General features: G+C 36.1%; 2 protein-coding genes across 3 annotated transcripts in view; one reads left to right on the top strand and one right to left on the bottom strand.

Annotated features, from left to right (window-relative positions):
• The window catches only part of Brf (Brf RNA polymerase III subunit), a 34,842-nt gene that overhangs the window by 18,559 nt on the left and 2,454 nt on the right, over nucleotides 1-13,829 (bottom strand). The gene's annotated exons all lie outside the window — the stretch shown is intronic.
• lute (BTB/POZ domain containing protein 3 lute) lies at nucleotides 64-13,766 on the top strand. 2 transcript variants are annotated; one of them, XM_090112257.1, is made up of 7 exons: nucleotides 64-359; nucleotides 9,251-9,420; nucleotides 11,002-11,283; nucleotides 11,455-11,602; nucleotides 11,820-12,036; nucleotides 12,528-12,893; nucleotides 12,981-13,766. In XM_090112257.1, exons 1-7 carry the CDS (start codon nucleotides 253-255, stop codon nucleotides 13,473-13,475), a joined length of 1,785 nt encoding a protein of 594 aa, XP_089968383.1. In that variant the 5' UTR covers nucleotides 64-252; the 3' UTR covers nucleotides 13,476-13,766. The 2 variants fall into 2 exon arrangements, with proteins under 2 accessions (XP_089968383.1, XP_089968384.1); XM_090112258.1 differs by lacking the exons at nucleotides 64-359; nucleotides 9,251-9,420 and adding an exon at nucleotides 10,617-10,813.

The raw sequence follows: 13,829 nt of genomic DNA on the forward strand, positions 1-13,829 counted from the left end.
ACTTTCACGATCGGCTGCGTATGGGAGACAGGTATCCCCAGCGAGGCTTGCGCAAGCGTGTGGCTCGAGTGGCGCAGAGCTGACGGGCGCTCTGGCGCATTCGAACCAACGCATTTCAAACCGCGCACTCAACGTCGTACAATAAACAAATCCGTGCTAGTCTTGTGTCTCTAGTCGACGAGAAGTGTGTGATCTTGTGCTGTGCAGTGTACTCTAAGGATATGATAATACACAGTTCCCCGAAACCATGAAATGAAGGGTAGGGCCACCGCAGTGTCGCACAAATTTCCTGTTGTTTTGGGAAAGATATTTCTGCGTTGGGTCTTTACTAAGGCGGATCTAGTGTTCTTCGTTTACCGGTTTGTGATCATTTATGTGTTATTCATTTATTATAATAACAAGCGCTCCATATAGAGGTGTGTCCAGTGTTTTGAAACACTAATCAATTCAGTCTATTTAATTCTAATTTCTAATGACAAGAGGCGTAGGTAGACATTGTACTATCTGATTACCATATGATAAAGTTGCACATACATTCCTGCTATTTCCATGTATGTGTAATGAATTAAATACAATAAATAAGTAATGTAACTGTATTCAATCACATTGGCCTTATGCATCGAACGGGAGTCGTTTGATAGCAGTGTTTCAAGAAAGTGAATTGTGTTTGTGTCTGTGTTGTTTCTTTGGGTGCATAGTGAAATTTAACAAAATTAGTGGGTAATATTCCAAATTCAAAAAAATATACTACACTACTACTACTACTACTAGGTACTACTTATATAGGACAATCGTAATTGTAGAGCAGCAGAAAAACATATTTAAATTTGATAACTCGGTCGTAATAGTAGGTATAAAGTATTATGTTAATTCTTAGATTAAACTGTTGATATATTTTGTTTCAATTTCTGATATTTTTGGTCGACTAAACCATCCTGAAAATTTACATAGATAAATAATTCGACTAAGTATATGGACACGTTATAAATAAAATAGCTGTAAATAATATAGTAAAACAAAATAAAAAAATTAAAAGCTTGGTATGTTTGCTATTGACTCGGCCATAAAATAAATATTATTTCAGTAAGTAGGTAAAAAAACAAAGTACCCTGAACTCTACTATTACAAATAAATAATAATATAAATAATCCCGAATTAATAGCGTCCGACTTAGCGTCTGTATACTCAGATCTTAAAAATTAAGCAGATTTTGATGAGATTTTTTTTTCAGATACCTAGAGTGATTCAAAAGGAAATTTTTAACATATAATTTATTAGGTTATATACAAAGCGGACGAAGACGCGGGCGGTAACTGATAAGCTAGTTAAAGTTCACAATTAAACAAATAAATAAATATTATAGGAAATTTAAGTTCCTTGCCGGCCCTTTTCCCTAAAGAAACTGCTTTCGTAAACGATTCAAAAGTGCCCCTAGAAGAAGTCTAATCGAATAAATAAATATTTTCGTTTCAGGTATGTCCCTTAAAATGGTCAAAGTAACATACGAACAAATTAACATAAACATATCATTATAAAATGCATTGTATAAAAATAACGTACTACATATAACTCGTTAGACATAACATATAATAAACCTGCGATATGTTTTCATCCGATAAAAATTCTAACATTTAAATATTATGGAGATAAGAAGTGAAATCGGAAAACAATCAGATAATCATTTGTAAGAAAAATTCGATTTCCCAAGTTACTGGCACGAATTTATCACGATCTGCAGGTCAATCAACAGTATACATGTTTGACCGGATTAACCTCTCGAACAGCATAACCAATTTTATCAAAAATCCAGAAATTCAGTAACATGCGTATTTGGATGAACCTTGGATACTTATTATTTATTCGATAATCGATTTTACTTCATTCATGAAACGCTCTCCTTACAACATTTGACATTGATTCATAGGTGAAAAGTTAAATACCTATTGGTAGGTACTTTCGGCCTAGATGTCTTTTTAAAGGCAGAAGCGGGTACTGTTGTTCGTTGATTTAATTTAGATGGTAATTTTGAATCAATTAATAAAAAGCTAAATGATAAACTTCCATGGGCGTAGCCACGGTGGGGCAGGGTGGGGCACTTGCCCCACCCTGGCTCTGACCTGCAAGGTACCTAACCAAACCTAAAAAACTAAATTATCTAGGAACTAACTACAATACTTTATCCGTAAGAAAATTCACACTCGAAAGTCGTGAGTCGACTTTTAATTATTAAGTATTTTTTAACTTAAAATTTATGCTTTTAGCAATTTTTCCTTTACCTTTTTTTTTTTTTTTTTTTTTTTTTTAAGTGGGGAAATCTTTCCTAAGATACCCACGGCTCCCGGGGAAGGAGCCGTGGGTTATGTCGGATTCCTACCGACTAAAACCCCACTGTGTACCAACGCGCTGCTTTAGACGGGATGCGGGGACACTATCGCAATCTTCCGCATGTCCCGCCCAGCAGTTGCCCGTTTCCAGGCCCTCCGCGAATTGCCTCTTTCCAGGCCCTCCACCAAATTACCCACCACGAGGCGGCGCAAGCTGGAACACGAGCTCACGCCACCCACTCGCCGACGATGGATTGTTCCCCGTTCCATCATCGGCGTTCCCCAAACCCCCGACCCCAGCACCGACCGGCCGGAGGGCGCGCGCCGAAAGGCCCTACGAAACGTGTTTCACGCGTCGAAGGACCCTCCGGCGCACTTTTATAGAGGTTTCCCTCGCAGCCCCCACCTCACACCAGAGATGGCGGCCCTCGGTCCGGCCCCACGGACCGGATTACGAGTTGGCAGACGGCTGTCGCAGGACAGCCGCCGCCCCACACCCACCTACAGGAGTCACCGCATGTCACCAAAGTGACGTGTCGGGATCCCGCCCCTTGCTTTGTTGGTAGTCAACACCACACGCGCGGCCTCTGGCCGCCATCCGACGCCGCAAAAGCGCGGCCCCCTGCCAGTCAGTCGGAACGAGTCCCAAACGAGCCCCGATCGACCTTCCAACCTCATTTTTTCCCAGCCAAATCGCCAGGCCGCGACCGCTGGCCGCCATCCATCACCGTACCGCAACGGCACCTGAGCCAAACCTGGCCCCCCGGAGGACCCTAGCTAGCTAGCCGGCCATCCAGCCAGCCAGCCAGCCAGCCGGACAACCAGCCGGTGACAGCAAGCCAGCCAGCCGCCGCCCAAGGCAGCCGGCCAGCCAACCGGTGGAGCAGCCGGTTTCAGCCAGCCTGCGAGGCAGCCGGTGTGACCAGCCGGTTCCAGCCAGCCCGGCCAGCCGGCCTTCAAGCCAGCCAGCCAGCTATATGGATCCCTGGCCGTCGAGCCAATCGAGTCGTCAGACGACAGACCGGCCGTTCAGCCCCTCCGCGTCCAATTAGCTTCACCCAGAGTACACAGTGTACTCCGAGCTACTGAGCCCCCCCGGCCACGACAAGGCTTGGAACTGATGGGGGGGAATTTTTCCTTTACCTGTGCTATGCCTAAGACGTTGCTTTTACCAAATTTCAGAACGCTGTGTTCACGGGAAGTAGGTACCCTGTACGTTTTAATACCTTGCAAATGTCGAAAATTGCATAAACGGCTATAATATCTTTTAATTGCGTTGGCTTATAAGTTTGATTTTTTCACAGCTACGAGGGACCGTAGATTTGAGTACATTAAATTTCAGCTTGATGAATGACCTCCACCCGTTCCTGAAAAACGAAACGAAAGGAAAACCCGGGATCATATTGTTGTCCGTTTGTCTGTCTGTCAAGACCCTTTTTTTTCAGGATCGCGTAGAGGTACAGGTAAATTAGTTTGGAGAAATTTTTGCATATGTAGTGGTGTGTATATTACTCAGATCTTAGAGCGCGTTTCCACTATATCGTTCTGGCCTATACAAAAATGTTTCGATATCCTAACATTACTATTTAATTTTATACTTATTCCTAGCAACACTTTTGTTTTCAATAAAAACAAGTTTTTATTTGAAAGAAAATGGTTTTGACTTTATAAAAAAAAATATATCATTCAATTTTACGTCCTTGAGCAAACGACAAGGCGACTACCGTGAAACAATAAAATATCGTGTCCATAATAATTTGTTTCATAATTAATATTTGACCATAATAATTACGAAACAAAACAAATAAATAAATCGTCACTTGATAGTGGAAAGTGGAAACACGCACAAAACCAGAATAAACCAGTTTACGCTGTCCGCAGGTGCCACGTGCAGTCGTTTGGTACCGTTAGAACATAAAGCACATTTCATTCAAAAATTATAATTAATAAGTACGTAGTTTAATTGATAAATTTTGTATTTGTTGATTGTTGTTATTATTTGTTATTATTGTTATAATATTTGTTGAAGTGAATTACATCTCCCGCAGCCGGAGGCCCCAAATGAAAACTCAGATGTACTTAAAAACTACATTTAATAGCTAAAATGAGACTTTTACACCCATGTCTGCACGATGCAGACCGGAGTTAAAGAATGAATTTATACAGTTTAATAATTATAAAGACGTAAGCTTGGATGCTAACTAAGGGAAATCGCATCCACATTCTATTCCCGTGCGAACGGCGTATTCAGCAGTTTTGTATGAAGGCAGGGCCATAACAAGTGTTTAATTTGTGTGTAAGTGTTGTAACTTTATATTGTTAATTCAATATGGCTCCAGTGTTAAAACATGATCGAGGCAAGCCTTTGACTTCTCAAACTAAAGAATTAAACTTTAAATGTCGTTTCTTTTTCAGGTTAGTAAATTTTTCATTTTAGTAACATTGTTAATGTAAAAGTTATATGTATGTTAAATGTGCAAATATTAAAATAAAGTCTCATCTTTTTCAGAGGAGAAACACATATAGTTTAATTTAAAATCCCTTATATATACAGGGTTACTTGTAAAACACCGGCAACCTCGCAGGACAAGATAGCTAACATCATAAGTAACAACATTTGTTCTACGACTTTTGATAATTTGTTAGATTTTATTTTCATACAAAAATAAATATTCATTTAATTTTCCGTCTGAATATTATAAACTCTACGCCTCCCAAAAATTACGTAAACAAAAAGCGAACGAGAGGGGGAAGGGGGCGTCGCGTCGTCCATCCGATAATTAATAGAACATAGACTTACAAATGTAAGGAGAGTACAATAAAAGTTTAAAAAATCATTTAAAAATAATTTATTGCGTTATGCCAAAAGTCGTAGAACAAATGTTGTTACTTATGATGTTAGCTATCTTGTCCTGCGAGGTTGCTGGTGTTTTACAAGTAACCCTGTATAAAATAAAAACTAAAAATAAAATGTTGTTTTATTTTATTTGCTGACCATACACTACTACAAACGCAAAAATTTCTCCAAGCTAATTTACCTGTATCTTACTGTAATTCGTATTGAATACTCTAGTCTTAATATGAAAAAATCAAACTAGACAATGCACATTGTTAGGTCTATAAAACTGGCGATAAAAAATCGACGAAATTAAAAAAAAAACCAATATTTGTTGCTTTTTAGTTGCTAAAATAACGATTTTGTTGCTCAAACCGATCGCTGAAAATCAGTAACAATTCTAGCTTTTCATTGAGGCCAGTGTTATTTTTAGTGCTATTGAAAAAATCAAAATCTACAATTTTTTGCAACAATAGATTAGCAACATATTCACCTGTATTTATCCAAAGAACTATCCCCTTTTCCGATTTTTTCACGCTACCTTAATTTAAAGTTAAAAGCGACGGTTTGAGAAACAAAATCGTCATTTAAGCGTCACTAAAAAGCAACAAATTTTGGGTATTTTTTTCAATTTTCGTCGATTTTTTATCGCCAGTTTTACAGATCATTGTTCCAATTGATCAAAAAAATTCCGTCTGTTATTTATTGTATTTATCGATCAAGGGATGCATTTAAAATAGACGAGTAGATTATCCACGTGCCAATTTAACATACTTTTTATTTTATTAAATGAAGAACTTTAGGTGAAAATGTATTTTTGAAAATTATAGGCTGATAACGCATATTTAGGCGCATATTTTTCAGTTTTTATTTTAAAAAATCATCTCCGAATACCGAGTACTATTTTCTTTTTCAAATTTTCGTTTTTATTTTTTCTCCATATAAACTAAAGAGTGCGACTTAGCACTAGTATAGAAATATTGCTCGTAATAAGGCCTATCACTCATAATAAAATCACTTCGCACTGTTGCGGTTTTTGGGAAGAATACGTTCAAAGTTCAAAGAACACAACATAGTTAGGGTTATCGCAAAAGGTCAATCAAGTATTTTTTTGTGTGGGTATACAAAGAATGAACAGAGATATCACGATATACAGCACGAGATACAGCCGTTTTTGCTAAAAATTTTCAACATTCACAAGGGTCGCAACTGCAAGGAATCAAAACCTACACCGAAGTAACGCCCTAAAGCACAAATAAAGGAAAAAAGTGCAAAAAAACAAATTTAAAGTTACAACAGAAAAAAAACATGTTTATAGAGAGCCTTCGGTACGCGAATCTGACTCGTACTTGGCCGGTTATTTTTTTTAATCTTCTTATATATAAAAATGAATCGCAAAATGTGTTGGTAAGCGCATAACTCGAGAACGGCTGAACCGATTTCGATAATTCTTTTTTTAATATATTCCTTGATTACGAGGATGGTTTTTATGTAGAGAAAACGTAAATATGTACCACGGGCGAAGCCGGGGCGGACCGCTAGTCTATAATATAAAAATGAATCCCAAAATGTGTTGGTAAGCGCATAACTTGAGAACGGCTGAACCGATTTCGATAATTTTTTTTTTATTATATTCCTTGAAGTACGAGGATGGTTCTTATGTAGAGAAAACGTAAATATGTACCACGGGCGAAGCCGGGGCGGACCGCTATCTTATATATAAAAATGAATCGCAAAATGTGTTGGTAAGCGCATAACTCGAGAACGGCTGAACCGATTTCGATAATTCTTTTTTTATTATATTCCTTGAAGTACGAGGATGGTTCTTATGTAGAGAAAACGTAAACATGTACCACGGGCGAAGCCGGGGCGGACCGCTAGTCTCTATAATATAAAAATGAATCCCAAAATGTGTTGGTAAGCGCATAACTTGAGAACGGCTGAACCGATTTCGATAATTTTTTTTTTTATTATATTCCTTGAAGTACGAGGATGGTTCTTATGTAGAGAAAACGTAAATATGTACCACGGGCGAAGCCGGGGCGGACCGCTAGTTATTATTAAATCTATGTAGTAGGTATAGTTTGCAGGTTACATATTTTTTTATACTGTTGCCCCACCCTGATTTCATGGCTAGCTACGCCTATGTAAACTTCACTCGCGCGCAAAAAAATCGTACCTATAACTATCTCTACATTTTCAATTTTACCGCACATATTTATATGTTCCGCATTTCAAAAAACGATCTGAATTACATGAAATAATTATTGTAAGCTTTCTAAAAATAGATTATTATGCCAGAAAATAAATATTGTTAGTATTTTGCAACATAAACTTTAAAGCTCAAATCGCTTGTCAAGTAGCAGTGCCTGTTAAAAATAACATCACATGCACATCAAAATATATCCCATTATTATTGTATCGTATTGTAAATTCTAATTGTTGTGTGTATTACAATCGGCATGAAATCTGGTCGAAGATGCAATACATCACAGGTCGGTGACCCACTTTACATAACTGCAGCTGAGTAAGCGTTGATTAAAAATGTACGACTACGGGGTGTGCCATTTTTTTGGCACCAGACTGTTTAACCAGTCTCATTTAAAAGAGCTTGTTGTAAGGTTGGATATTCAAAAATTTAGTTTCATGATTGTTAAAATTGCTTTCTTAATTTATAAAATACAGATTTGTTAAAAAGGAATCCCTGGAACTCTACCAGTTATACTAAAAATTAAATTATGTACATATATTTAGACGCCGAATTAACTGAGGGTTAAATTGAACCACTTTCAACATAAATTCTATCTGGAAATATTATAGCCATCGCTTGAAAGTAAAAACTAAAAACACTAGATATTGAATATCGTATTTTATAAGGTTAGATTCTAGTGCGTCTAGAATCGTTTATATAAAACAATTATAATTTATTTAAAATACACAATGTTGCGTCAGACATAAATAAGGAAACCGTTTAACTAAAAGTAACTTCTTATGTTTTTTACTAGCTGTGCTCCGCGGTTTCACCCGCGTGGCTCCGCTCCTGATGGTCTTATCGTGATAGTATACAGCCTATAGCCTTCCTCGATAAATGGGCTATCTAACACCGAAAGAAATTTTCAAATCGGAGCAGTAGTACCTACGTAGTACAATTGTAATAATATATTCTGTGCCAGTAGATTCTGAGATTAGCGCGTTCAACTAAACAAACAAACCAACAAACTCTTCAGCTTTTTAATATGCATTAGTATAGTATAGATTATGTTTATCCACATTTAAGCATACACACAAACAAGACAAATGAATATACGCACTAACTGTTTCTGACTAATTAAAAAATATTTGCGCTCTATGGAATATATTATAATTGGTTTTGGTTTTCATTATTTCTTACACAATCTTCTTATTACTCTATTACAAATTTACAATGACTTTACTGAAGTGAATTTCTTTTCTAATTTCAAGGAAGCTACATTAATAATTTTTGCATAAAACTGAAAGTATAATGTTAGCATTGGAGTTTATTCCAATTTCAAGTTAAGTAGGTAAACGTGATTTAAGTTTTACAATGTAGGTATGTTCATTCAATTCGCATGTTATTTATATAGTATGTAGGTATGTATATGCGAAAAGGCGAATCAAATCCACCGATATATAAAACATTTGATTCACCTATACATAGGTATTATAAAGAGGAAAGACTTTTATTTTACGCTTTTGAATGTCTGTAACGCACGAATAAACTCAGAAACTATAGTACTGATTTCACGAATAACTTCACGAGAAATGTTAGAAGTGGTTCTAGTTTGAGTCTGAACAGCAAAATTTTTAATAGTGACATACTTATTAGTTATTTAATTTTTTGATAGGACGAGAAGCTTAGAGATGTTTCATTTCAAAAATGAGACAAAAAAATGCACGCACAATTCGCTGATTCTACTTATCACTATCACGTCTGCATTGAGCATTCCTCTGATTACAAAACACTACATTTGCGCGATGACTAATCGTAGATTCATTAAAGAGAGCCACACTGACCCCTCCTCATAGAAAGTCTACGATAATTATTATACGTAAACATATTTAATTTCAGTATAGTCTGGTATGCACTGTACACTCGGTCATCAATGAATAGCAGTGTGGATTTTTTCGAAAGTCTTATCGACGAGGACGGCCGGTTTTCGGAGCTAAACTGCCAAGAGCCGACACAGCGCGCGCCGCGACATCGGCCTAGCGTGCAGAGGATACGGCCACAAGTACAAGGTAATTTTGTTTTAATTTTTAAACTTTAAAGAGCTTATGTATGAAAGCGTGAGACCTCCTCACATAATACAATTATAACAGTCTCATACAGTAAAAAATATAATTTCGCAATCAACTTTCTCTTTAAATAATTAATCTTGCCATAATCCCCAGTATAAGAACTAGTCTAAACATTCCTAACAATGTACAGGATATATATTTAAAAAATGGCATGGGGTCGCAAACTTGATTGTTTGTTTGTTATCATGGAATACCTAGCCTCTGAAAGTACAGGACCAATTTGAAAAACTAAATCATCTGAGAAACATAAGGTTTAGGCACAGTCTATATAATTAAATCTATACTGATATTATAAAGCTGATGAGTTTGTTTGTTTGTTTGAAGGCGCTAATCTCAGGAACTACTGGTCCGATTTGAAAAATTTTTTCAGTGTTAGATAGCCCATTTATCGAGGAAGCCTTATAGGCTTCATCACGCTAAGATCAACAGAAGCGGAGCAATGCGGGTAAAACCGCGGGGCACAGCTAGTTTAAAGTTTATACATACTTAGACTGTACTACAGAGATAAAATGGCGCATAGCAAGTCTCATTCTTCTTCTTTTTCTTATGTGGCAATTAGGTCTCACTCTCAAGAACACCTCAAGAATCAGGATTTCAACTTTGACAGTATGTCAGTGTTGCCAAATAAGACGTTTAAACTTTAAACCTAAACCCAGGGGTGCCGGGTGATATTAAACAACGCGTTCTATAAAAATAAAGACAACATCACGGCTTATTTATAAAGTACATAATATATTATAATTAAATACATATATTAATTTAATACGTATACTACAACTACAAAATATATTTTAATATTTTGTAGGTGCGTATTAATTTAACCATCTGCATCGTCAAAGTAATTTTACAAAATATTCAAGCTAAGTAATGTTTTTAAATAAGTTGTAGTATGTGATCCAATCACGATTAGGAAGTCCAATGTCATTAATGCCATTCGAATTTAAAAAATAAATTTTGATCGACTTAAAACCCTGAATGCATATCAATAATGGTTTAGGTATTTATTGAGTATAAAAATATTTTTTTTTAAACATATATTTATACTAAATTTTTGTTTTAAACGATATTATAATTTTATGTGGTGGCACTTTTGGAATCTCTTGTAGGGAAAGAAAATACGCACGATGGCCACACTGTTGGTTATACAAGATGGCGACTTAACGTCACGAAGTTAAGTGGAAGCTAGCGTCTCGCATTGTTTATGTTTTAATTTTAAGTTAAAAGACGGCAAAAATGTCAAATCTATGTTCGAGAATAGTTTCAAAACAAGACAAAAGATTACGAGAGGGCAGAGATAATTTGTCAGTTGCACAAACTAATACTTGGATGAATGGTGAGATTCGCTGTGCAAATATTGATTTATTGTGAGGGTCACATAAGACTCGTATTTATGTGACGTAGTTGAATTAAAAACTGGTTATAGAAGGATTATAGGAATGTCTACTATTAGTTTTCTAGATAAATCGTTGCTAAAGCGTTGAATTATTCACTTGGCTAATGAGACGCTCTGTGTTTTTCCAGCCGAGAATATTAACAATGGTGGCGGTTTATCGTTGTCTCCGCCTCACACGATATCACAGCGAGAGACGGGAACACAGGTGTCCCAGTGCTACAGTGTGCCGTCATCGCCCTGTGGATCTACGAGCTCCACACCTTCCCCGACGGTGTTGCAAACCCCGCCACCAGGCACGGCCACACTCGACCCTAACTGGCAAGCCACAAAGGCCACCATTCGTGAGAGAAACGCGGCTATGTTTAACAACCAATTGATGGCTGATGTCACATTCATAGTTGGGCCACCAGGTACATTTTTATAAACTTGAGCTATTTGACTTGTGAGTAATATAAAAACAACAAACAAACAATGTAAACAGTGTAATGGAGTTCATGTATTTATCCATCACTTTTTTATGTATCTCAATGACAGTAATGTGTTTCAAAAATATTAATTTATGTATGTTTTGCATATTACAGGTCACACACAGGCAATCCCTGCGCACAAATATGTATTGGCTACTGGCAGTTCAGTATTTTATGCCATGTTCTATGGAGGTTTAGCCGAATGTAAAAAAGAAATAGAAGTACCTGACGTAGAACCATCAGCATTTCTCACATTACTCAAGTAAGTAAAAAAATATATTTTAAAAGATAATTTCAAGACATAAGACAAAAGCTTTTAAATATTTTAAATTGTTGAATTTGATATTTTTGGTTTAATCACATTCAAATAATATTTATAAATTTATATTTTAAATTGATCAAACATCATCAAAAATACATATCTCAATAACCAATAACTATTGGTCCAAAAAATAGTAAGAAATATATTAATTTTACAGGTATTTATACTGTGATGAAATTCAGTTGGAAGCAGACACGGTGCTATCAACGCTTTATGTAGCAAAGAAATATATTGTACCGCATGTAGCGAGAGCATGTGTCAATTATTTAGAAACTAGTCTCACAGCAAAAAATGTCTGTTTGCTTTTAAGCCAATCTAGATTATTTGAAGAGCCAGAATTAATGCAACGATGTTGGGAAGTAATTGACGCTCAGGTATGTGAATCTACCGAAAACCTGACATTGGGTATGCAATCGTCCTCCTCTTACAGTAGCTTACTAATGGAACTCTCAGAATCCAGTCAGAATCTTTCAATCCTCGAATGTACCAGTAATGGTTTATCTAATGAAAATATTAACAGCTGTAATTAGCTGTAGGTTACGAGCTTTTAAGTGTTAATGTATTGTAATACTCATTATTTTTTTGGTTGTGAATTAGGTTTAAGAAAATAAGTATTCGCACAAAGTATTGATAAAATACTGTATGTGTTTATCTAGTCAAAGATGAGTTAGAATTTATATGTCAATTGTAAATAGATTTACTGCAATACATTTTGTTTATATGTAATACATACTTGCATGTTGTGATAGCGTTTGCTGAATGTGTCGATGTTGTAATTAATATTAATTGATGAAAATAAAACATTCAAACAAATTGTATTGCAGTTTTAATTGTCTAACCTCAAGTAATGGAAAATTATTTTTAGGCTGAAATGGCTCTCACTTCCGAGGGGTTTGTTGATATTGACGTATCAACTCTGGAATCAGTATTGGCGAGAGAAACACTAAATTGTAAAGAAATTAATCTTTTTGAGGCTGCCTTAGCTTGGGCTCAAGCTGAATGCGTTAGACGTGAAATTGAACCGACTCCAACAAACAAAAGAGCCATGTTGGGCAGTGCCATATATTTAATAAGATTTCCGACAATGACTTTAGAAGAGTTTGCTAATAGTGCAGCACAATTGGGAATATTGACGCCACAAGAAACTATAGATATTTTCTTACATTTTACTGCATCTAGTAAACCACAACTTTCATATCCAATTAAAACTAGAGCAGGACTTAAGTCACAGGTAAATAATTTAATTGAGATGTTGACATTGTACTAACATTAAAATATTTTAAATTCAGTTAAAATTAACACAATTGTTGTTTTCCAGATATGCCACAGATTTCAGTCTTGTGCTTATAGAAGTAACCAATGGAGGTATAGAGGAAGATGTGACTCAATTCAGTTCTGTGTCGATAAAAGGATATTTGTTGTCGGCTTTGGTCTTTACGGATCATCAAATGGCGCCGCAGATTATAACGTGAAGATTGAACTGAAAAGGTTGGGGCGTGTGTTGGCTGAGAATAATACGAAATTCTTCTCTGACGGCTCAAGCAGTACATTCCATGTGTATTTCGAACATCCAATACAGATTGAGCCAGAATGTTTATACACCGCATCTGCAGTGCTTGATGGGAGTGAACTTAGCTATTTTGGACAAGAAGGCCTGAGTGAGGTCTACATGGGGACAGTGACATTCCAATTTCATTGTTCTTCTGAAAGTACAAATGGAACAGGCGTGCAAGGAGGTCAAATTCCAGAATTGATCTACTATGGACCTACAGTCAACACTGCATTGGTCAATGCAAGTTCAAACGATGACTGACAATCAAGGAAAAAACGTCCTATAAACTTCTATTCAGTGTAGGGCATGGGACTTGTAATATTCAAACTTACTATGGACTAAATTCTATAGAGCACATAAGACACAACCATTCCCCTAATATTAAATTATTTTGTTAAATATTAAATTAATGTATATTGTTAATTAGATATTGGTGTAAGTACCATAACAATGTGATATGGGTGTTGTAAAGCTCTCTAGATGTTATAAATTTTAGATTGATCTTAATTATTATTACTCAATGTTATTTGCAATAAATGATTAGTAGCTTTATGGATTGTTTTAATTTTGAACATTCCTTTGTGGAAAAATACCTCTAGAGATTTATGAACGAAA

The sequence above is a fragment of the Colias eurytheme genome, chromosome 18 (genome assembly GCF_061535395.1).
Source record: "Colias eurytheme isolate Ceu_HAF_F1 chromosome 18, ilColEury1 Martin Lab GWU primary, whole genome shotgun sequence".
Lineage (NCBI taxonomy): Eukaryota > Metazoa > Arthropoda > Insecta > Lepidoptera > Pieridae > Colias > Colias eurytheme.

What these genes read in the sequence shown, in the direction of transcription:
- lute (XM_090112257.1), top strand. Translation starts at nt 253, where the DNA reads ATGAAGGGTAGGGCCACCGCAGTGTCGCACAAATTTCCTGTTGTTTTG. An exon ending in GATACGGCCACAAGTACAAG is followed by an intron (nt 9,421 to 11,001) that starts GTAATTTTGTTT and finishes GTGTTTTTCCAG; the next exon opens with CCGAGAATATTAACAATGGT. An exon ending in GCATTTCTCACATTACTCAA is followed by an intron (nt 11,603 to 11,819) that starts GTAAGTAAAAAA and finishes TTAATTTTACAG; the next exon opens with GTATTTATACTGTGATGAAA.